This window comes from Mustela nivalis (genome assembly GCF_964662115.1).
Source record: "Mustela nivalis genome assembly, chromosome: X".
NCBI classification, from domain to species: Eukaryota; Metazoa; Chordata; class Mammalia; order Carnivora; family Mustelidae; genus Mustela; species Mustela nivalis.
In genome coordinates this window covers 128,033,663-128,058,600 of record NC_139040.1, presented here as the reverse complement: position 1 = coordinate 128,058,600, position 24,938 = coordinate 128,033,663, and the positions used below count along the sequence as shown (strand labels likewise).

General features: G+C 48.2%; 1 protein-coding gene across 1 annotated transcript in view; it reads right to left on the bottom strand.

Annotated features, from left to right (window-relative positions):
* The window catches only part of ANOS1 (anosmin 1), a 175,514-nt gene that overhangs the window by 132,187 nt on the left and 18,389 nt on the right, over nucleotides 1-24,938 (bottom strand). Inside the window, exon 2 of the mRNA XM_082717179.1 lies at nucleotides 9,292-9,339. Coding sequence (XP_082573305.1) covers nucleotides 9,292-9,339 — 48 coding nt within the window. The remainder of the gene's footprint in view (nucleotides 1-9,291; nucleotides 9,340-24,938) is intronic.

Sequence of the window (24,938 nt, the reverse complement as noted above, 5' to 3'; positions counted from 1 at the left end):
GTCAGGGAAAACAACAGAATATCAGGAAGTATTACCATAGGATTTAAATGTTCTAAACTTTGTAAAACATAAAAAAACTTTTCATCCACTGCTCGTTAGGGTTGCAAAGAAGTCGAGGTTGTTCTTGGCTATTGGGACACAGTGCATTTCCATGGGGGCCCAGGCTTTTCATTTTCCTCCTTAAGCTATGTTTTCCTTGGGCTCTATGGACTCACCAAACATCTAACACAAAACAAAAACCTTCCACCGCCGCATTCTGCGGTGTTTCAGAGGTTTGACCCTTCTCCAATAAATTTCACAGATGTCACATGAAGCCGTCCAGATGTTTGGATGTTCGTACAAGCAAAACCAATATTCCTCACCTCTAAATTTGGCTCTGAATCAACCTGGAACATGACTAAGAATCTGGAGTTGGAGCCCTTAGAAGAACGGAACTCCCACTGAGATCAAAGCAGCATGCCAAGGCACGGAGACGGGGCCCTAAATTACCCCTTTTCAACACACAGCCTCAGCACCACATGGGAAACAAGTCAAGGGAGTGAGTTACAACACCCATAAGGAGAAGGAGAAGCAACCCGCTTCCCACAGAGAGAGGAGGCTTGTCACGGAGAGCAAGGTGTCCAGGTACCAGGCCACAGAGCATAAATATGAAAGCGAATTATAGATCTTTTAGAAAGCCAATGCATGACTCTCGTGCGAACATAACATGACCGTGTGTCCACGATTAGATTCCAGCATGAAACACTGCAAGGATCAAGCATAGGTTACATTTGGTTCAAAGGAGACATCCAAAAAAATATAAATATATATTCCCATACAGCAAGACATTCCCATACAGCAAGACATTCCCATACAGCAAGACGGGCTGGACCAGATTTACAGATAGATGCGAAAGGGCCTATTCACGGGGCCAGCATCAATGGCATTCCTCTGGCCACGGCCCATTTGCATTTCCATGGACAAGACTCATCTGCATTATGGACAGCTTTCTACCATTTGCAGACTAAGAAAACAGCGGAAAGACAATGAACAATGGAGGTAACCTGGACGGGTCTGACAGAGGACATGCACTCGGACGATCTGAAGTGCTTCACCATTTCTGCCGGCTCTAATAGCCCCATTTCAACACTGAATTTTCAAAAGCTGTGATTTCTTCGACGTTGTCTTACTATTGTTTATCATGCACTCATTCAAAAATTCCTCACACACCAACCAACAATGATCCATAAGTGATGGGAGAAACTGTCCATTTTTGTTTGAGTTTGAATACATCCAGATATGTCTTTGTGTGCGGAGAAGAAAGCATTTTATTGTTTTGTGTCCGTTTGGCTTCACGTACGTGAACGCAGCGGCAGAGAACAGACGGACGAGCTACCGCAAAGGCCCGAATGCAGCCCGGCACCTGTTTTCTGTACAGCTGGTGAGCTAAGAACTGTTTTTGCATTCGTAAATGCTAACTTGGGGGAAAAAAATGAAATTTCATGACATGTGAAAATGACATGAAATTCAAGTTTCAGTGCCTATAAATAAAGTTTTATTGGAACATGGCCAGACTCATCCGTGGCTGTCTTATCGGTCACTGATCTCGTGCTACAACGGCAGAGTGGATGGTTGCCAGAGCAATCGTAGGATCTGCGAAAGATGAAAATATTTACCATCCGGCCTTTAGTGCTGACCCCCGGCATAAGGTACGAGACAGTAACTACGTGTGTGTGTCGACAATGAGCTTCCCTACGCCAGCAAGCCCTCCTGCTCTGTTCCGACCGCATCCACCCGCAGACGGCGCCCCATCCCATCACGGAGGGCTCCGTCCTGGAAGGCTGTGTTCCTCCCACCCCCTCAGCCCGTCCTCTGTGCTTCTGATGACTGGCTGTCACTCGGAGATTCCCACCACCCCTTCCTTGAGTTCCAGGAATTTCCTAGAGTGGCTCACGGGACTCAGAGAAACACGGTCCTTCCTGGGTCAGCAGGTGGTTGTAAGGGATGTCAGTCAGGAAGAGCCGGACGGAGGAGGGAACGTGGTGCTTCCGAGTCCTCTCTGTGTCTGCTCCCCCAGCACCCCGATGTGTCCACCAACCTGGAAGCCTTCCTAAACCCTCCTTTTGAGTTTCTGCTGGGGCTTCATTACCTAGGCACGATGGGTGAAATCTCCGGCCATGGAAGACTGAACTCCTGCCCTTCTCCCCTCCCTGGAGGTCCCGGATGGAACGGGGGGTCCCAACAACTCTAACCTCGTGGTTGGCGGCACGGAGAACCACACTCCGTTCTCGGATGGTTTCCAAGTGTCACCTCATTCAAGGAACAAAAGACATCTTACTGTTCTCTCCATTTAGGGAAAGTCAAGGGTTTTAGGAGCTCTGTGCCAGAAATGGGGACGAAGACCAGATACGCGTGTATTACAAATCACAGTATCATAGCACAGTGCTTAAAACCATGTCTCACTGAGGGACGCCTGGGGGGCTCAGTCGGTGACGCGGCTTCGGCTCAGGGCATGATGTCAGGATCCTGGGATCGAGCCCCGCGCTGGGCTCTCCGGGGAGCGGGGAGCCTGCCTCCCCTGGGGTGGCAGTTGCCTTTGTCAAGATATAACTCTGCTTTGAGGTCCGATTCCCAAGGGCACTATGAATGAATTCCTACAGTCCTCCTAGCTTCGGAATTCTCCTGTCTTTCCGGTAAGAGGGATCGCAGTGAGCATCCCTCACCGTCCACCCGCCCCGCCCCCGCCCCCCAGCTAACTCCTACCACAGTCCTAACACCCAGAACCCAAGTCCCAACACTCCAACACCCCAACAGTTCTGTCCTTGATCGCCAAATATTTGCCCCCAGGTGAGTCCTGAGTCATGGGCTAGGAGAGACTCCCAAGAAGAGGGCAGAAGCGCACACACTTGCATAACAACTAGTTAATGGATGAGTTCAGAGGAAACTCTGAGTGGCAGAAAGGAGGGAGAGGGGGCATTGGGGAAGAACGAAACGGAATCAGCAGAGAGCAAAGGAGGGACGGATCCTAAAAAGACACAAATACGCCAGCTGGCGAGGTAAGAAGGCGGCGGCCTACGGGCCTGTCCACACCATCCTGGGGACTCTTAAGGGGTCCTGGGCCAATTTTTTAAAAGGAATGAAGGTTGTTAAAAAGTGGATTTGCTCAGCAAGCCAGACAGGTACAAAGTAAGAGCCAAGACCAAAGAGGCTATTGTATTACTTAATCACACGGGCCCAGGACACAGGAGGACACGGTCAATGAGCAGTTGTTGAAACTGAAATAATCAAACTCTCTTGCCTCAAGTAAATGAAATTTATTTCAAGAAAATGTTAAAATAAAAACATCGATAAGAGGCCTGAATGGCCATCCATTGTGGTGTATGGGGAAAAAAAAAAAGGAAATTGTATTTGGTATAGAAAAATATATTATTTAAGAGACAGATTAGTTAAAAGAAGTTCTTAAAACAATTAAACTGAACTTTTTATTTGGATATTTTATTAGGTTTTTGTAGCACCGCAGTAATATTTCATCCCCAAAAGTATTTAGGATTGCTTGGATGAAAACATTAAGATAAAAATTGGTGACCAAAAAAATTTGATTACAAAGACCATTTAGATAGAATACAAAAATGCCTCTTTCTTTTATGCCAAAGGCATAGGTTTACAGTCTTAATTAGAAACAGATGGTCTTCTTTTTTCTTTTTTTTTTTAGACTTTATTTAAATTCAAGTTAGCTAACATAGAGTATATTATGAGTTGCTGGGGTAGAATTCAGTGATTCGCCAGTTGCGTGTAACACTCAGTGCCCATCACATCACGGGCCCTCTTGAAGCCCATCCCCCACTTCTTACCCCATTTCCCCACCCCCTTCCCTCTAGCGACCCTCAGTTTGTTCCCTAATATGAAGAGTCTCTTATGGTTTGCGTCCCAGATGATCGTACGATTTAGTTATTTCTAAAAGTGAAGTTCTCAAAGTCATTCTAAAAGATAACCATTTGGGGGGTAGATTTGGTTATATGTAGAAAGTCCGCTCCAAATCACCCCAGACTGACACTGAGTTCAGATGGGAATTCTGCAGCTTATTTTGCAGTGCAAGGCAGCAAACCACGTTCTCCTGGGTTCTGAGTTCATCTCAAAGAGAGCAATGACCCTCATGGAGGAATTTCTAAGGCACCCATTTCTCCACGCACTTGCTGTGATCCCTGAATGAAGCGGAACCAAGAGAGAGGGTCACCTTGAGACAGCACCTTGCTACCCCTGCACCGGACAATGGAGATGGAGAAGACATGATTCCTTCCCTAGAGTTGGGCCACAGTGTTTCCCGGAAGTAGTACCTTTCATAGCAACCCTAAGATGGTTCGGGAAGAACCCAAAGCACCAGGAGAATCAACGGCTACACTGAGCAAAAGACCTTTCAGAATATTCTCGTGGTTCTATACTTCAAATGCGTAGGGTGTCTAATGGGGAAACCACAAGCTTTGGATTCCATCAGAACTCGTTCAAATTCCATCTCTGCCACGTCCTAGTACTCAGTAGCCAAGTGACATCGCACAAAGGTCATGAAACCCTCCCAAGCATCTGTGAAACAGAGATGGTCACGCCAATTAGAAAGTCAAGATTCGGTTCATCTTTACACAACAACAAAAACAAAGTTAAAAAAAAAATCTACTTTACCTAACATAGAAAGTTATCTGTCTTCCATATGCACATAATTTGAGAGGTCCAAGACTGAAAATGGGGGCTCCGTGCAATGAAAGACCCAGACACCTTCTACCTTTCTTACTGGTTATTCTCACACTTGCCTCCGTCGTTAAGGCTGAGTCTTCGAGTAAGACAGCTGCTGGAGCCCCTGAGGTCTGTCTGCGTCCTCCACAGCAGAGGACAGAACAGGGGAAGAAAGACCCAACAAGGATGTTTTCTAGCTAAACCAGTTCCTTTTTACAGAGGCATCTCAAAAGTCCTTCACAATGATCCCAACTGCATTCCGTGGGCTAGAAATAAGATAAATGGCCACACTGAACAGCAAAGAAGATTTGGGAAATGTAGATGCCTAATTCTAGCTGGTGAGGAGGCAGGTTTTAGTTTGAACAGAAACTGGGTGAGAAGGCAGAGCCACCCACCGGACATTAGAGAGTCTACGGGGAGAATGAGAATTTCTACAGGTGCCAAACCCCTGAAGGCGTTCCACGCATACCACGTGCCCAGTAAATGACACACTTATTTTTCTATCACATCAGAAAGTAAAACTGGGGAGACTAGAGCTGTGTTCTTCATTTCTTTTATAGCTGCCAAAATGCACGGACCAGGGTTCTCCACCTCGACACTACGGACACGTAGACCAGGTGACTCTTGCTGTGCGGGGCTGTCCTGGGCACTGCCGGTTGCCGGCAGCATCCCCGACCTCCAGGCACCTGCTGCCTGTGGCTTCCACCACCACCTGAGACAACCAAGACTGTCCCCAGCCATTGCTACTTGTGCTCTTGGGAGCAAAATCACCCCAGGTTGAGAACCACCGCGTAAACCTACACGGGACAATCAGTCTCTCCTCCACATGACCTACAAGGTAAAAGTGCTGACTTCGTTACGGACAGCAGAGTAGAGGACAAAGGTGTAGATTCTCTGAGTAACAAATAATCTTGCTAAGTTACATGGATACAAAATGGACTGTATTGTTACTTTGTTATAAAGGTAATGCACTAAAGATGTACTCTGGGGAGGAAGAATGTAACACACCAGTCTTACTGGTTGGTGACTTCATCAGAAATATGTGTTGAGCAGCTGGTAGCTGCCCCCCAGCATCGTACGCGAGGACAGTGGGGAACACCACGGTCAACAAAGGAGACAGAGTCGGCTTCTGCCAAGAGCTTACTTTCTGGTCGAGGAGACAGAGTGTGAGAGAGAAAACAAGACCTCTGTAACCGCACGTCAGGGTGTAAAGGAAGCATGCCATGAAGGGGTGGGGAGAAGAGCAGCCTCCAAGGGCCAAAAGGAGGAGGAGATGGAGTAGGAGAGAGAAAGAAGGGGAGACACGGGGCCGGCGTTTGGGTCTGAGCAAGATGGAGAGAGAGCGACAGAGGTAGGGCGGACAGCACGATTCAGCTTTTACATCTAGGAGGTCATTCCAGGAGCTCTGTGCGGACCGCATGGTTTGGGGCAAAAGCCGCAGCTGGGAGCCTCCACACGACGCTCGTGGACGGCCCAGGCAGAGGATGGCCCGCTGCACAAGGGGCGGGGACGGGGCTGGTGCAGGAGGACCGGAGGAAGGGGTCATGTTCGTGGATGGCTGCCACGAATGCCGAATGCCAAATGCTTCTACGAAACATTCCACGATCCCTAGCTTTCAAAACATATTCAGAAAGTTACGTCATGATTACTCGCAGGTTTGATCTGCTCCTCGGCTGACCCAATATTTATTCACAACGGGTTTTCAAGCTGTGGATCTCTGGGCAGCACAACGGAGAAGGCGGAGCTCCGAAGTCTGGGACCCCTCCACCCCTCTGCCGGGTGACTCCAGGACTGTTACCGAATAGGCACGTGCCCGAGTGTCCCCACCTGTAAAACGGAGTCCCTAACGCTCACGCTTCCCCGCATTAAGCTAAAGACGAAGAGCAAAAAGACTTTATGGGTTCCACAGATCTGAAAAGAAACGCAAACTGTAATTCGCTGCAAACGTAGCCGGTGGTGATAAGATCCAAAGGCAATAGCTTGGATTAGGGCGTAAGATTCAGTCCCAAAGATTCAGACTGAAGCCAACCCTTTAGACTGATGTCCGCTTTGTACTGTATTCCAAAGGTTCTCGTGGGGTGAGCTGTCACTTATTAATGCGTTCCTTGCTTTTAGGCAAAGGGAATGGATTACATTTCTTGTGAAATGCGGTCTCTCGTGTCTGCCTTGATCATTCACGAGAAGATATGGTTTAACAACCCATCGTTCCGATGGGTGGTGTTGGGGGGGGCAGTTCTTTAATTAGGATACTTAAAAACCCAGTTCACAAGAAACTTTTCCATTTGAATTTCTTTTAAAGGGATTAAAAAAAAAGAATTTTTTAATGGAGTAAGGAGAAAGGGCATCGCTTAAATGAGAGATAATATTGGTAATTCCTGAAACACTCAACTAATAGAAATCGGGGCAAAAAACGCTACTCGGGGAATCTCATCAGCCTCGTGTCCTGTTCTCTCTGTCTGTGTACACACCCCTTCCTGCGTTGATGACATACACGAGTTACCCAACACGCCAGTGGAAGAACAATGTCAGAGAGCCTAGGAAACCTCTCGCCAGAGCATATGCTGAAGTTATTACATAAAAAAGTAAACCATAAACCAGGCATTTCATTTCTGCCCCAAACTGAGCAAGTCAGAGCTAACCGAAGCTTACTTCCATCATTATTCTACATTTCACCTACGAATGCTACTTTTAATAGAATCCGTGTGCATTAGACGTCGTCCTGTGTGCACGGACGCTGGAACGGATCACGTGGTGTAGGGATATGAGTCTACAGTCACTGGGAGAGAACGGGTTTGGAAGGCCCTTCAAAATAATAATATTCTTCATAAACAAGCAATTAGTACGATGTGCTGCCCAGCTAACATTTTACTTATAAAATGAAGGGCTGTTTGAATTTTAACTCTAATAGGAATGCGGATGAAATAAAGCTCATCAAACACTACCAGGATTCCAGAGTTGCCGATATCTTCAGCCAGTGTACAGTACATACTACAAATGTATACCGATGTGCATATGTATTTTTTTCAAAATTGCCGTGTTTGGGGACTGAGGTAAAACGTACGCTATTCACTGCACAAATCAATACAATGACAACTTTCGAGTGTGTGTGCATGGCCAGGGTGACTCAGAAACGGAAAAGAGGCTTTTTAAGCAGTCAAATCATTTAACCAGCAATTCTAGAAGTTCTGCACCCAATTCCAACTTGTGTGTGGGTGGGCGGGTGCAGCTTCTAGAAACGCCCACCAGCCCTCCAGCATCGGCTGAGAGTCCTACACGTTAACTCACTTCTGATACTGCGTACCTGGTGACAGTGTCCGTCTCAGGGTGTAAGGGCTCGGTCGCACAGGCTGCTCCCCACCCCTGTGCCATGACCCCCGTGCCTCACGCCCACCTCAGTGCCCATCACAAATCCCAGATGTCACCTGCGCTTCTGCCTGACCCGCTGCAGATGGCGGGGTCCCACTGACCCCCTTGCTGGCTTCTAATCATCCACTAGGGCAGTTCAGCAGAACACGCAACCAAAAACTTCACTGAGCCGCTCACTTTCGATGGGTTGATTATGAGAGGATATCAGCTCAGGAGAAGACAGGGAGGAGAGACGCACAGGGCCAGGCACGGGGCACTGGTGGGGAGCTTCCACGGACCCCACCTGTCCCGTCTGCATCTGCACACGTGTCACATGCGGGAGCTCTCCAGACCCTCTCCCTTTTGGTTCCGCTTTAAAAGGAGGCTTCATTATCTAGGCATGATTGACTAAATTATTGGCTGCTGGTGATTGCATCAACCTCCTGCTCTCTCCTGTCCCTGGAAATCAGAGAGTGGGCCTGAAAGTCCCAACCCTCTGTTCAGGGTTGGTTTGCATAGCAACGGCCCCCTTCCTTAGCTGTGTTCCAAAAGTCCCCTCGTTCACTAAACCCCTCTGCGGTGGAGAGGGGCTTGTTAGGAATAACAAGACACTTGTTTACCTCTGGGACTCCGGAGGGATTTTAGAAACCAAGGACAAGAGACCAAGTAGCCCAGAAGATGGTCCCAGTGTTCTTGTTGCTCAGAAAGTCCCAAGGGTTTGGGGAGCTGTGAGCCGAGAACGGCGGAGGAAGATCAAATACACGAAGAAGATATTCTGGTCATCTGTATGACCAACCACACATGTCCCACAAATCACAATATCGCAACTTCCTGCCAACAAAACTACATACAAAATAGCTTAAGTGTGTGTAGAATGCAGCGAATCTTCTGGGCAACCGGAAGACGTTTTGTCCTTAACGTGTTTTTGGATTAAAAAAAAAAAAAAATTACAGGGAGAGAAATAAGGTAACGTAGGGGAAAACTGGTATGTGTGTCTTGATTGTAGCGGTGGCTAATTGAGCCTACAAGTCACGAACTGCGTATGATGATACCCGTACATTGCACCGATGTCAACGTTCTGCTTTTGACATTGTCCTACAAATATGTGAAGTGCCACTTTCAGTGGAAACTGCATAAGGGATATGTGTAATCTCTCTGCCGTCTCTGCAACCTGGTGTGACTCTAGAATTATCTCAAAATGACAGGTTTTTAGAAATACTGACGCAGTGGTAGGGAACCTACCTTAGAACATTGCTTGTGATTCCGGCACCAAACCAGGGAACCGTTGTTCTGCAAAAAGAGAAAGAAACATTGTCTCATTAAATAATTTTCTAACTGATAACCGTACACTGTGAATATCGTTTTTCCATATCATCCTCAACAGAAGAGCAATTTCGCCATCCTGACGTTCTCTCTTCCCAAAACCGAAAATGTGTTTCTAGCCATTATTTTTTTTTTAAGATTTTATTTATTTATTTGACAGAGAGAGATCACAGTAGACAGAGAGGCAGGCAGAGAGAGAGAGAGAGAGGAGGAAGCAGGCTCCCCGCTGAGCAGAGAGCCCGATGCGGGACTCGATCCCAGGACCCTGAGATCATGACCTGAGCCGAAGGCAGCGGCTTAACCACTGAGCCACCCAGACGCCCCGAAAATGTGTTTGTAACGTAAGTTCCAGTTTCATCCTTGACCTCATGATCGAAACACAGACGTAGAAACTAAGAAAGATTTCAAGTTGCCTGAGAAGAAAAGGGTCCAAGCCACCTCTCCTGGCGTGCTGAGCCGTGAAATGCAGACCCGTAGGGAAATGAACACGAGGCATCGGTCCCGTAGTAAGCAGTTTTGGTAAATTTACAAGTCAGGGGTTTCCATCTCAAGCCATTCACAGTCTCCGAGTTTGCGCCTGGGAGTCAGCGGTTACTGACAAGTCACCGGGTGGATGTGTGAGTGTGGACAACGGACTTGCTATCTTTATACCTGAAGTTTATCCGTCTGTAAAAGGGAACACTATACTATCTCATGCCTGATGTTGCCGGCATCAGGAAATAGTACACCTACACCACGTAGCATGGCTTGATAACTCAGCATGGAAGAAATACCAGAACTATGGTTTACTCTATCTACCATCCACATTTCTGCTGGGAAACCTCTCATCCCCCATGACTAACGTCTTGGTCGTGATTTCTCCCTTGGCTGGGATACGCTATGTCAGAATGTGTGAGGTTGCCGTGGTTGGTAGAGACGGTAAAAGCAATCAAGCCATAATTTGGATGCTGTGGCCCCCGGTTCGCTGACGTTCAGGATTGGGTAGGACATATACTGGCCTGTTCCTCTGTCTGAATCTCTAAACTTTGCATTTTGAGAACATCATCTTCTACCCAAAGAATAGTAGTATTACTTTTGTTCCCCATGCACAGAAAAGAAAACTGAACCAATATATCTTTTTAAAAATATTTTTACAGCAAGTTCATGGAGATATAATTCATGCACACAAACCGTACGTCATCCGAAGTGTACACACCAACGGTTTGTAGTAAGAAGTCCGTTCTGAAGACCGAGAAGGGCACTGACACGGCTGTGCAACCGCCACCACCATCGAATCGTCGAACACCAACCCCAGAATGAAACTCGGACCCGTCAGCGGTCATGCTCCCAAGTCCCTCCCTCGAGCGCCTGGCAACCACCGACCTACTCTCCTTCTCTGTAGACTTGACCGATTCTGGAAATTTCATGCAAATGGAACTGTAGAACAGGTGGCCTTTTGTGTCTACATTCTGCCACGCTACACCATGGTTCTCAGCTGGCTGAACGGTAGAGTATTCTGCTCTGCCAATACTGCTGCAAAAACCAATACTTCCTACCATTTTGTCCGACTGCGTTGTATGGGAAGATCCTATTTCTCTCTTCTGCTCCCAAAAATCTACCTAAACATACCCCACGTCCAATAACACACTGTCCTAATACGGGATTCCCACTGGAATAACCTCAACTGCATAGAGTCAGAAAGTTTTCTCCGCTGGTCCGCGATGGCCGGGCTGGAAGGCCACAGCCCCATGTCAAAGCTTTAACCGTGAGATCTACCACGAGGCCGTAACTCTCCTTTGCAGCCCCGCAGCCCCAGACCCGTCAGGCAGACCCACAACGTCAGCTAATCTGGTATCAACCTCCCCGACCCCCGCCGACCTCTGCACGCCCTCAGTGCGCCCACATCTCTCGCTGTTTCTCAAGGTTCACTGGCCGGACCGGCCGGACCGGAGCCGGGCAAGGACAGAAACAGTCGGGGAGGAGGGAAAGTGTGATTTTTGGCAGGGTCTTTATCAGAAAAATACTCAGACTGGGTGGAGGCCAAGGCAAGACAAATGGTGGCCGTGGTTTAATTCCCGGGAAGGAAGGGGTCGTAGAAACGGCGCGAGAAAGCACCACGCGCAGACGGACACGCATCAGGGGAGCCCCTGGCGCGGTGACACACTCGGAGCTCAAAGGAGGATCCGGCAGGCTGCGGCATGGTTGCCCAAGCACAGGGCGACCACGGCAAAAGGCAGAGGTCAGACGCAGAGAGGCGCATCACAGGAAAGCGGAGAGCAGCCTCCAAGGCGCCCTCGGTGAGCCTCTAGGAGAAGCTCGCCTCACCGTCCTGCCGGGGACGGCCCTTCCTCCCGGCGCTGCGCGGGGTGGGCTCCTGCGGGGACCTCCCAGGACCACACCCATCGGGGCGCCCCAGTCCCCAGCCCGAGTGCCCCATGCTCAGCGCCCAGTGACAGACAGTGGTGAGGTCCCTTCCCAAGGGACTGCGGGCTGAAATGAGTGAACCTGGATGTTGGAGACGGGGTCAAGGCCAGTGCCTGCACCAACACAGCCTCTTTCTCGGGGTCACGGTCTGAGGACCGTGGTCAGAAGGTCCTGCTCCTTGTGCAGGGAAGCTACACATGGCCCAGCTTCTGCCCTGTTCCCTCCCCATCCTCCCGGCCCTGGACAGATGGACAGGCCTCTGGAGGACGTCGCGGTGCCCTAACGGCCTCTGTCCTTGCCGCGCTGCTCTGGAGACATGCACCCCCCACCCCCGGTCTCTGGGCTTGGGATAGACTTTCTTTTACTTAAGTCGGCTCGGCGACAGGAGCGCCTTCCCCCTCTGTCCTGGAATGCCTCCCAGGACAGCAGCCCAGCTCCTGGCTCTCATAGAGGTGGCTTCTGTCACCGGCCCCAGGAGGCCCCCAGGGGCTGCCGAGTAGACACGGCAGTTGCTGCTGGTCTCGAGCGAGGACCAATGAAGTATTACTAAAGGGGGGTGGGGCTATGTCTTTGCCGGGACTCTTTTCCATCGGGACTGTGGTTGCACTATTGCCTACATCTTCATGGTGAGCCTGTGCTTGGCGCTCTCACACTCAGGTTGCTCGCACACCCCATGCCGTGACCACCAACTTCATCGACCTGTTTCACAGCTGAGAAACAGGGACTCCCAGAAGCCAAGTGAAGGAGCCAGAGTCATGAAGCAAATGGCCAAGCACAGCGCGGACACCACCGTGAGTAACGGCTCCAAGGAACAAGGGGTGAGCCCGCCGGTGGGTCTTGCAGGAATCTGCAGAGTCAGGATCCTGGGAGGGGGGAAGGTTGCTTATATGGTCCTAAGTGTCATGGGCTCAGGAAGCAGCAGATCAGACTGATGGGCTGGAACAGAGACCAGGAGAGGAAGGCGCATGCACAGACAGAAAGCAGATGAGAGTCAATTTGGACTGATTGCTAGAAATAAAATGTGTATGTACTAAATCTCAGAGGATAAAAACAAAAAACAAATAGAAGCTAGGAAGAGTGACGTATCTGACACACCTTGATTTAGCTCCCTCTTGCTTCCTTTGACTATCGATAAAATGGACAAAGCTTGACAAGAAAACACCAAGAATGGAGCACAGAGGGCCTTCAGCACCCCAGCAAAGGCACCCTCTACCCCGCCATGCGCAAACCCAGGGCCCCGAGACCCATCAAACCAACAGCTGTGGCCTCTTCATCAAGCTGTACGCTTTTCGAGGGGAATTAACATCAGGGCTTTTCCTCGGCCAGAACATTTTCATGTTAAGCAAAATTTCCCACTAATCATAAAATGAGACACTATCATTATGGAGAAATATTGGGGGCCACAGCAAGCAAGCCAGGAAGATGATTACGGCGGTAATCGGGTTTGCTGTTGTTGTTGGTCTTACCGACGACGGTACGGTACGTTCCAGAACGCTCGGGAGGATTAAACGCAAAATCCTCGTAAGGTATTTAGCAAAATGTCTGCAACGGAGTTAGAGGTCAGAAAAAGTCCATTATGACTGGCATTACTTTGCCGTTATGACTGTTTTCAGGAGTGAGGGGGTAACCCTGTACTCAAAACCCCCGGTTCCTATGCATCATGGAGTCCAATCTTCTTCCTGAGGCTCAGGAAAGGGAGCGCACGTTTTTCTCCTGGAGGGTAACAATCTTGACAGTTTGCCAATAGGAACGGGCAACGGTATTATTTTCGGTTTGATTTCCCTCAGGCACGTGTATTTCCTTTCGCGCGAACCGTCTGCATTTTACCGTTTCCATTCTGGATTCTTTAACCTTATCGACGCTGGCCGCGATGGGTGCCGACTAGATTTCAAAGTCATTTGTGTATAGCAGGTGTTGTAAACATTTCCACTGTCATTCGGCTTTTGGATTTATTTGTGTTTTCTCTCTGTGCAGAAATTTCTATACACACACAACCACACACACACACACACACACACACACACACACACACAGACGTTCATAGATAGGTCCGTCCGCATTTCCTTTTTGGATTTTAGGTTTCCCGTTTTTTTTTAAAACAATCGCCCCACGGCAAGGTTTTGCAGCTGTTCTTTGCTTTTCCCTTTTATCAATCAGCATCCGCCATTCTATTTACCTCCACAAAGAACTTCTAAGAACCCTGCCTCATGGCATCAGGGATGCTGGTAAACCGCCCCCCCCCATTAACGCCAGGTGCACACACAGCGAACCGTCCAGCCCCACTGCTCACCTGTCATGTTCTGGGAGCAGAGGAGCCATGGAAAAACACAAGAATTCAGTACATTTCAACATCCCGCCCCTGGGGGAAGTTCTTAGTCAGATTACAATAGCCTTCGCCCATGAAGCCACTGGAGAACACAAACAAAATCCCGTATTTGCAAGCAAGCCTCCTGCTGGCTTCAAGCCAGCAAAGACAAAGAGTCACAGGACGATTGCCTGTTGAATCATTATTGTACCTCCAGGTAGGATCAGACATGGGGGCTGGGGTAAGGATTATACCCTGTATTTTACCGGTTTAACTAGATCAAACGTGAGCGCTAGTCAGTCCACCTTTCAAAGAGTTGAGGTAAGTTCAATCAGCTGCACCCGGGCGTTACTTCCATGACATGTTCAAAGTCTCTCCATTTCCAGCTTTTTGATTTACTTCCTCCTTAAAGAAAAATAATTCTCCAAAAGCTTCGAGTAAAGGAAAACACTTCATTTACTCCAAGACAACCCACAGGAAAGGAGAAAGATCAGTGAGAACTAGCTATCTAGATAGAAGCTTTTGCAAACAGAGAAGAGAGAACAGAAACCGTCCCGGAAAACCCACATAGACCAAATGTTTACCATCCAACCCTGTGAAGCTACAAGTCATCAGCTTTGACTGTCCGTTGACAATTCTCATCTCATATTAAATTCAAGTTTTGGGGGGCACCTGGGTGGCTCAGTGGGTTAAGCCTCTGCCTTCAGCTCAGGTCACGATCCCAGGGTTCTGGGATCGAGCCCCCCATCGGGCTCTCTGTTCGGCGGGGAGCCTGCTTCCCCCTCTCACTCTCTGCCTGCCTCTCTGCCTACTAGTGATCTCTGTCAAATTTAAAAAAAAACAACCTTAAAAAAAAAAAAAAAGATCTTTTTAGAAATAAAAAGTAAAAATAAATGCAAGGTTTTTTTAAACGAAGCCATGGATGGGCACTTGCGTGGCTCGGTCAAAGACCGTATGACTGTTGATCTCAGGGTGCTGAGTTCAAGCCCCATTACTTGAATAAAACTTAAATAAAAAATCAAAAAAGGAAAATGAAGGTATAGATTAAAATTTAGGAATTCATTTGCGTCCAGAATATTTTCCTATTACTTTGGAACCACGGAATAATATACTTCATTGCATTTATTATTAACAGGATGTGCTTGTCTACTGTCGATGCACTTGGAATCTCCCCCGGATTCCACAGCAGCGAAAAGACAGTGAAGGAGAAGGACATTATGAGGAGGCATTTCTGTCGCTCGGACATTTTTTTTTTTTTTCCAAATGGATCTTTGCCAGTGATCATTTTGACTACGGATTTTGTTCACCATATTTCTCGGGACGCTTCTATGTACATCCCTAAGTGCAAGAAACTCTTCTGGAAAGGCTCTGTGCTGTAGGATTTCAAATATGCAAGCTTCCCAAAAAGGCAAAACTAAGGAGATGGGGGAAAGATCGTTGGCAGGCAGGCAGGGCGGGGGGAGGGGCAGGGCAGAGGAGGGCGGGACAGAAGGGATTGTTAAGGCAGTGAAAACACTCTGATGGCAGAACAGTGGCTCCATGTCCTTGTCCATTTGTCAAGTATAGCACCAGGAGGGAACCCTAACATGAACTGTGGCCTCGGGGGATAACGGTGTGTCACGGAAGGTTCACAGACACAGCCCACGGACCATGAGTGAGGGACGTTCATCCCGGGGGGGGGGGGGCTGTGCATGTGTGGGAACAGGGAGTCTCTAGAACAGTGTACCTTCTACTCGGTTTTGATGGGAACCTGAAAATACTCTAAAAAAAAAACCCACATCACAGTGTCGAGAGGGGAAAAAAAGCAAACTGTGTGTGTATTTGTTGATCGTAAGTAGGACTTCTTTTGGATGATATGGGCGCCCTCCTTAAATAAACGGCCATCCAGCCCCTACTCTCTGTCAGAGAAAATCCTGATTCCACCAACGTTACACTGAACTGAATTTTCAAGCAACGTCGGCCATCCACATGTCCGTCTCCGCGGATGCCCAGCCCTTCCCCGTGGCCAGTGCCGGAATGCACACCCGGCCACAGTGTCTTTGCTTCACATCTTTGTGCCCAGCAGCTCGTTGGGAACAAAAGCCTTTGCAAGCCCTGTCCTTCCAACCAGGACATGTGCCCCCAGCAGGCCAGGTCCCCTGCGTCCTTCAGGTCCCAGAAAATGCCACTACTTTGGGGAAGGCTTCCATGACCCCTGCACCCTATCCCAGATCCCTGGTGACATCCCAGATGCCCGGTGACACAAACTCTAGCAAGCTCCATGCTAGAGCTTAAGAAATATTATTAAGAAATATTATTAATTAAATAATGAATGAAAGGGAATCGGAAGTCATACGAGAAATTTACACTTTAATCACTCGGTCATAAGGACCTGAAAAGAATGAAATTCAGTAGACTGAGGTGTGCAAACCGTTCATTTTCTCTGAGAGGAGCTTTGAGCAAGTAGGTTCATTATTTTGTTCCCTATAGAGCTCAAGAGATTCAGCATCGCAATATCAAAAATGGAACAAAAAAAGCTTGCCTTCAGAATCAAATACAAATTATTTTAGAAATGATCATGCTAATTATCTCTTTACAGATGCACATAATTAAAGTTATCTAAAGAAAATTTATAGCACAGCAAGTGCCAGACTATGCCATATGGGAAAACATTACATTTTATTAACATACTACTATGAATTTTGACAAGGAATATTCTAATGAGTTCTACATGGGGGAGAGCATTAGATCAGGACAGAAGTTTTACTCCTTAGGGTCCCTGTGAGGAGGGCGGGACCCAACAGAGGATCAGAAGCAGCAGCTTCTCTTAGGATGCCTCAAGCAACGCTCTCCCACGTCAGTCCCGTCCAGGAGGGCCTGCTGGTCCCAGAATCATTCTTACCAGCTAGGACTTCTGATACAGATTCCCTAAGCCGTGTTTGGCATTCCAATGTGTATTTTCAGGAGACAACTCCAGAAAGGTGGGCCATCCCACAGAATCACATAAAACCCCGAAAATTTCCCGATTTGTGCTGAAAAATCCCTGATTTGTGCTGAAATAATTCTAGCCTGAAGCCGGGTTAGCGGGAGCACAGGGTCGTAACTAGAAGTGAGTGAATGACTCCTTGTACCAGGGGAAGCGCGAGAAGAAGAACACCTACTAGAAATCCGACCCGACAGCTACGGAAATGCTGACAGAAAACCTGAACAAGAAAGAAACGTCCCTGTCCATGTCAGTCTCTTTCACGGCTTCCCATTCCTCTCTCTGAAACGTGTACTTCACGCGCCGGTTGTGTGCGAGTTCTTCCGATCGCAGGAACCACTCGCCCGTGGCCTTCTCGACGTGTCGACACAGTAAACATACGCTTGGGGACTCACGCGGCCAGTCCCGCAGGGCAGAGACTTTGGGTTCATTGAGGAGGAAGGACACCCGCTTCCCCGGTGGGGGTACTGTAGTCAGACACACCTACGTCTGTCCCCAAGCCTTTCTGGGACACTTTCCTGACCTGAATAATTTGTGTCTAAGTGATGTTGACAAAGACAAGACTGGGAAGAAGGGAGAAGAAGGAGCAGTCGGAGAAGCAGACAGAACGGGGAAGAGAAAAAGTGTCCGCACAGTCTGGGGTAAAGGGCACGTTGGGTCTATGGGCATAAGCGTGAGACTTCAAGCCGCACACAAATGGAAGAGCAGATTGGAATATAAAAGCAGATTTTGTCTGTGACATCGAGAGGCACAGGGAAATCCGCAGGGTTTCGGATCTCTGCGGCCCGGCTTACATGGCGCTGGCCGTCCGTCGGCCCTCCGGCACGGTCTGCGCCTCGGATGCTACGGGGGGCTACGGAGCTTCAGCTCAGCCTCCTCGGCAACCCTCAGGACTGTCCGATCTGGGGGAGGGGGTCCCCCCTAACACGTGAGCAGCCCAGCTACACCCGCTGTAATCCACAGTAATGAGACCCGAAGCACAGGAGAAAAGCCTGGCGGAAATGAGAGGGGCGTGGAGTTCTGGAAACGAGAGTGAAGGCCCGGGATCCACTTCCGGGACACAGAGTGCGTCCTTTCAGCAGCCGTGGGCAAAACTGTGAGACACTGTGGTTCACGGAGACACACAACCGGACCGTCATCTTGCCCCGACGGCGGTGAACGCGACACCATGACTGCTGACCGGTCACCGTGGCCAACATTTCACGCACGAGGACTCGGTCACCGCTGTGCGTGCCCTCACCAGTGAAACGAAGGTGTGTACCTTCTTGCTTCCACACAAGGCGGATTTCACTGCCATTTAAAATGTGATCAGTGGGATGCCTTTGGGTCAGGTCATGATCCTGGAGTCCCAGGATCGAGTCCCGCATCAGGCTCCCTGCCCCGTGGGGAGTCTGCTTCTCCTGCTGACCTCTCTCCTCTCCTGCTCTCTCTCTTTCTCTGTCTCTCGAATAAATAAATCTTTAAAAAAATAAAATAAAAATAAAATAAATAAAATGTGATCCGTGCAGGGGCCCCTGGGTGACTCCGTCATCGGCAGCCCGCCTTTGGCTCGGGTCAGGATCCCAGAGTCCTGGAATTTAGCCCTGCGTGGGGCTCCCTGCTCAGCGGAGAGTCTGCTTCTCCCTCTCCCTCTGCCCTCACCCCTGCTCCTTTCCTCTCTCTTTTTCTGTCTCTAATAAATAAATAAAACCTTCAAAAAAATTTTTTAATAAAAAAAAAAGTAATTGATATAATGAGACAATGGTTTGGCATTGAAAGGGGAAACTGTGGTGTATGCAGACATGCAAATGAAGAAATGAAAAAGTGTGGCCAACACTGCCACAAACCTGAACTTTCGTATTTAGCCAATACCGTACAGGATGCAAGCAAGCAATAGGACACAGCAGATGACGCTGTGTCGTGTGATGAATGTTGTATGAACAAAAGCAGTCACAAAATGCAAATGAAACGCAAAAGAAATCACCAGAACTCCTGGACCAAATAAAAGGTATTACAGAACAAGATATTCGTGGAACTAAATGATGTTTCTTACCAAAAAAAAAAAAAAAAAAAGATTTTATTTATTTATTTGACAGCACAAGCAGCGGGGAGCTAAGAGGGAGAAGCAGGCTATCTGCTGAGCAGGGAGCTCAAGGCTGGACTTGATCCCAGGATCCTGAGATCCTGACCTGAGCCGAAGGCAGCTGCTTCACCGACGGAGCCCCCCAGGCACCCCCCAAATGATACTTCCTCTATGAAAGACCATCACTGAGCTTGTGTCCTGATTTTACGGTAATTTTTTTTTTTTTCATTTCTTAGGGTTGCATAAAAATGGATGTTGCACCCGTGGGTTCTTAGATTCATGAAAATCTCTTCTACAAATTCATGGTGGCTCTCGACAAACCTTATCTTTCCCATAAGGACACGTCGTGAGAGTCCCTCTTTCGGGGCAGCCCCTCCGTTCCCTAACCTGCTGCATTCAAGAAACGAACAGCGACTTCTTAAACGGACCCGTGTGTCACAGAAAGTGAGCCTGTGGTTATAGGCAGTGAAGGATTATTCTCAGTGCTACATGGAGGTCTGTCCCCACCATGAAAAGATAAACTCAGTGTGACTTTCAATGACCTCGAACGTCGCACGTGCATACAGAACTTCTAGAGACGTGAATTGTGCTGTCTGTTCTTCTCAATGAAATTAGGACCAATGTCAGTTTCCAAAAGGAGTGAGCCATGGAGGGGGCTTGGACGACAGTGTGAACATCCGGGTTAGTTGCTGAAGGAACGTGGGAGCTGAAGCGAGTAGAACTACACTGGCAGAATGGGTGGACGGTACACATGTTTACCTGAGGTCGTGAGCTACGCAGATTCATAGGAACACCGTTCCACGTGATTGGGTCATTTTTAAAAAATATTTCATTTATTGATTTGAGAGAGAGCAGGGCAGAGGACAAGCAGATCAAGCTTGTCTCCCCACCAAGTGCAGCGCCTGATCCTAAGACCCGGGGATCATGACCTGAGCCAAGGTCAGACACCCAACTGACGGGGCCACCCATGCGCCCCAGACTGTGTGAGTTTCTCCAGCAGGACCCACCCCTGAAATGACACATCTTGAAATGACACACCCAAGTAGGCAGCTTTAGGGCTTGATGGATTCAGAGTCAGAAATCTGCAGTCAGAGATTAGCCAAAGGGCAAAAAAAAAAAAAGGAAAGCTATTGACCAAAAAAGCCAAAATTAAAATGATACATCGTAGGCTGCAGACAGCACGCCACAGGAAATTAAAAGTGGAAGGGCCTGTGTCACAGTGCTTCCCACGCTAGGGGTTCAAAGAACCACATGCGGAATCTGTTACACACTGAGGTTCTCTGGATCGAGATCTGACCCCGGAATCTGTGGACGGACAGATGTCCTACATGTTGCTTACACTGTGACACTTGTGGTAACTCTAGGACAACAGACTGAGAACTCTGAAGGATTACGGAGTGAAGGTCTAGCGATGAACGATACAGAGTGGTTGTAAAGAGCGAATTAAAGCATGAAAATGGTTAAGTGTTTATGGTCAGGGTGGAAAAGTGCGGTTTAAAAAGTGTGAGGGAGAAGAGTTCCGGCGGATGATAGGTCCCTGCAGTGCCAACAGTTGGAACCACTTCCACCCCACAGGGTGCACCAGAGTAATGGTCGGGGGGGCGCCTGGGTGCCTCAGTGGGTTAAGCCTCTGCCTTTAGCTCAGGTCATGATCTCAGGGTCCTGGGATTGAGCACCGCATTGGGCTCTCTGCTCAGCAGGCAGTCTGATTCCCCCTCTCTCTCTGCCTGCCTCTCTGCCTGCTTGTGATCTATCAAATAAACAAATAAAATATTTAAAAAAAAAAAAGAGTAATGACAGGTAGTGAATCCTGTCACATGCCACCCAGATGTCCCCATGCGTCCACGGCTGAAATGGACGTTCCTACTGAGGGTGTTGAGCTCAGACAGTTCACGGCCAAACTCTACCTCTCCCCACCTGGAAACTGTACTCAGTGGAAGAGAGGATCATGAACCAGGCCACACCCCAGGTAGAAGAAGTCCACATGGAGGGACGACGGTCTGGCAGATGCTGTGGGACAAAGGACCAAGCTCCCTGTCCCAGGCAGGGTAAGCTGGCAGGCGCAGCTTCAGATGGTGCTGTGGTACCACACCAGCCCAACTCCTGCCCGACGCTGCGTCCTTCACTCCCCCTCGGGGACTGATCCTGAGAACATCGCCCAGCCAGGTTCTGAGCTCACATCTCAAAAGCTCAGAATGTGCTCCATGAATAACAACTGTGCCTCCCCATCACTACATCCAGGAGGAAAGAGTTTTCTCCAACAGAGAGACTTTTGGAAAAATCCAAGTAACAATAAAGCCAAGGGGACAGGAAGCATTCTCTCTTGCAAAAGGTGAGGGTGTTGAAGGAGTGAACCAAGTGGTGGCAGGCAGAAGGGCGCCCTTCCAGTGCCAAAGATGGAAGTGGAACCACGGGAAACACCAGGTGAGCCGGGAACATTCTCGCCCAAGGACAGATCTCACTACGCCCCACAAGGTCTTCCTCGGTGGGCCAAGCATGACAATTCACCTTCTAAAACTAAGAGAACTGTATTCTCATGAATGTGTTCACCAAAGAATAACGTAGTGTTGTTTCAACTTGTTATCTGTGGCTATTTTTCATTTGTGCATTTAAAAGCAACTTTGTTGTGAGGCTGTGGACCCAACCACTGAGAAAACAAGAGAAGTCCTTTCCTTAAAATACATGTCAGCACCATTCCAAAGTTCCTGAGAAGAATTAAAGTCATTATCAAAGCAGGAAAAAAAATGCAAGAACAATGCGGAAAAACAATGTAAACACACAACAATTCTTAATTACATCCTTTGTTCGAGCTCCCCGGAAAGGTTAGGATGGAATGCAAATTTACAACTCGCTCAAAGTATACTTTAATGACTAGCAATGTTTAGGAGGCTTCTTTGGTCCCTTCTTTCCCTAATTCTTGTTGCTGCTGCTGTATTTCTTTCTATCCTACGCTGTCTTTAACATGAACAAAACAGAAAAATTCGTCAAGAGGAATTCTAGCAAAATAGGAAAGCATGCAGCCAGCCACTTAAACAATGATGTCATCAGCTCTCTGAGTTACATCAGGGTTCAGCCCTGTTCCACCTGGGAGTGTGCAAATGCTGCCCTTATTCATAGCAACTGAAAGCCAATTTATTATCCTATCAAGTGTTGTGAGGGCATTTAGAATTCTGCCTCTGCCGCAAGTAATCAGCTAAGCCGGGTAGGATTCCAGACCTCTCTGGGACTTTCTGCATCATGACGAACATCACCTCTGTGCAAGGCGTTCCCATCAGTGGGCGTGTTGGTCACTCCTCTCTGGGAGAGTCCACAAGTCTATCCAAACACGGCCAAGCTGTTCTCTAAAAGCAACCGGGACAAGAAAAGGGACTCAAAATGTGTTTCTAAATACCCACTCAAGATGTTTGTAAACTGCAGAATTCTGACTCAGATGATACCATATAATTACAAATCAGCGAAGACCTTGGAGGTTCATGTAATCCATCTTCTTGCTGAAAACGAGACAAATCTAACTCGTTAATGACATGTAATTGTCTCATAACACAAGCCACTTTCCAAGGGAAAGAGTTTCAGCATCTCGGTAACATGCTACCCTGTTCTCATTGAGTTTTCCGTCCCTGAATTCCTGTTGAAACGCATTCGGGGCAACAGGGGTGAGGAGTTATTGAAGGTCAGACTTCCCGCCTGCTGATACCCTCTTCTGTGCTTAACAAAACGCTCTCATCACTCTCCCAAACACAATGTACAACGTACAATGCCTTAGCAAAAGGTCCAGACCAGATGAGGACACAACATGGGGTCCATCCTGCCTGAGCGTGAAGAAGGAAGATCACACAGACATTATTCATTTCCATAACACTCAGGGGGTACGACCCAGAGGATGATGCCAACAACCCACACCTTGGACGTGAACGTGACATGGGGACCTTTCTGAACACTGCTCAGCAATGTCTGAGGAGAAGGGCAGGTGCAGAGTGCCCTTTGGAAGGGAGGAGCTAAGCATCCCGCAATGGCATGAACCCTCAAAACCACCCCGCCTAGGCTCTCTGGACACACGAGGTTACTCCCTGTTGTGGCTTTGAATCACATGTGAAAGCGGTCAGCAATACTGGCGACACAAGACTCTGGAGAACATTCTAGATCATTATGAGAATTGCGAGAGTTTAAATAGAGACTCGAGCCCAATGTTCTCCCTGTGTAGATGAAGACACTAGAGCCCCCAGAGGCTAAAAATGGGCAACCCATGGCTGATTCAAACAGAAAGAATATACCTCAACTTGGAGTCACCAGAACCTGGTCCCTTATCACAAAAATGCAAGCTTTTGAAAAAAAAAAAATCCATTTCTTCTTTTCTAAAAAGACAAGAAGAGTATTTTTGTAAGGCGGTCACAGATATTTATGAAGACCATCTGTGATCATTTCAAGTCAAAGTGGTAGTCAAACTGGCAAGAGGCAGAATCCATCAATATGAATGATTTGCACGTAAAAGGTGACCATTAATAATGTAGAAGGAATCCGAGAGGTCTAGGGTCCTGGGTGGCTCATGCAATTAACTATGGAGAAGTCAGAATTCCAAGAGCCCTTAAGAAGTTCTGATATAATAAGAAAAAAAAAATAGTTTTCCATTGCTTATGAGTAAGATCAATCTTATGAATTTCTACATTATTTGGTTGTTTCAAGACTTTCCAATGGCCCACTATCCACGTAAAGCATAAAGATTGCATAATTCTTTAACACGGGGCTGCACTAAACTGAATTCATAACCCACAACCCATAACCCCCTTTTGGGGAACATGAATCCAATAACATCAAAGACTATTTCTTTTGGGTTCCTGCACTCAGTTCCAATGGAGGATGGGCTGTGGGATTCCCTACACTCCACCAAACAGCTCCCAGACCTCAAAACGGTGTGGGAGAATTTACCTCAATTCAGATTCCACAGGCAAAGGGCTCAGGCCTCCAGGACTGCCCCACACCGCACCCAGCCCACCAATCGCCCCATACAGATTCCTACCTGTGCTTCTGACCACCAGGCCAAAGACTCAAGGTTCCAACAACCCCCTCCTTGGGTTTGACTGATTTTCTAGAGCAGCTCACAGAACTCAGAGAAACATTTTACTAGGCAACCGATTTTGAATAAAAGGTTGTACTGTCAGAATAACCAGATAGAAGAGACACTTCGGGCAAGGTATGGGGAAAGAGGATGGAGCTTTCAGGCCCTCTCCAGGCTTCTCACTGCTATGTGCTCACCAGCCCGGGAGCTCTCTAGACCCTCCTCTGCTGGGTTTTTCTGGTGCTTCATGACACAGGCATGACGGATTAAATCGTTGGCCACGGGTAACTGAGTCAACCTGCAGCACCTCTCCCCTTCTGGATGGAGGGGGACAGTTGGAAGTCCCAACCCTCTGTTCGCAGGCTGGTGCCACTAGCGACCTGCCCCCACCCTTAGGTTACTTCAGGACTTTCCGAAAAAGTCCCCTCATGAACATAGCAGAAGACACCTCCATCACTACATCAACATCACAGGAAATTTCAAGGAGTTTGAGCCAGGAACCAGTGCAAGAAAACCAAATACATGAGAAATCTAGTTTGGTCACCTGAGTTACCAGATATATATTCCTTATGAACCACAATGTCCAGCATTCTTCATATTATTTAAAATTCAAAAGGAAACATAGTGACCCAGTTTCCTCGGGCTGCTACAAGGAAGGACCACAAGCTCGGTGGCTGAGACCACAGAAAGTGACTGTCACAATTCTAGAAGCTGGAGGTCCTCGAACAATGTGTCAAGAAGGCCATGCTCCTGCTGAGAGCTCCAGGAAACAATTCCTTCC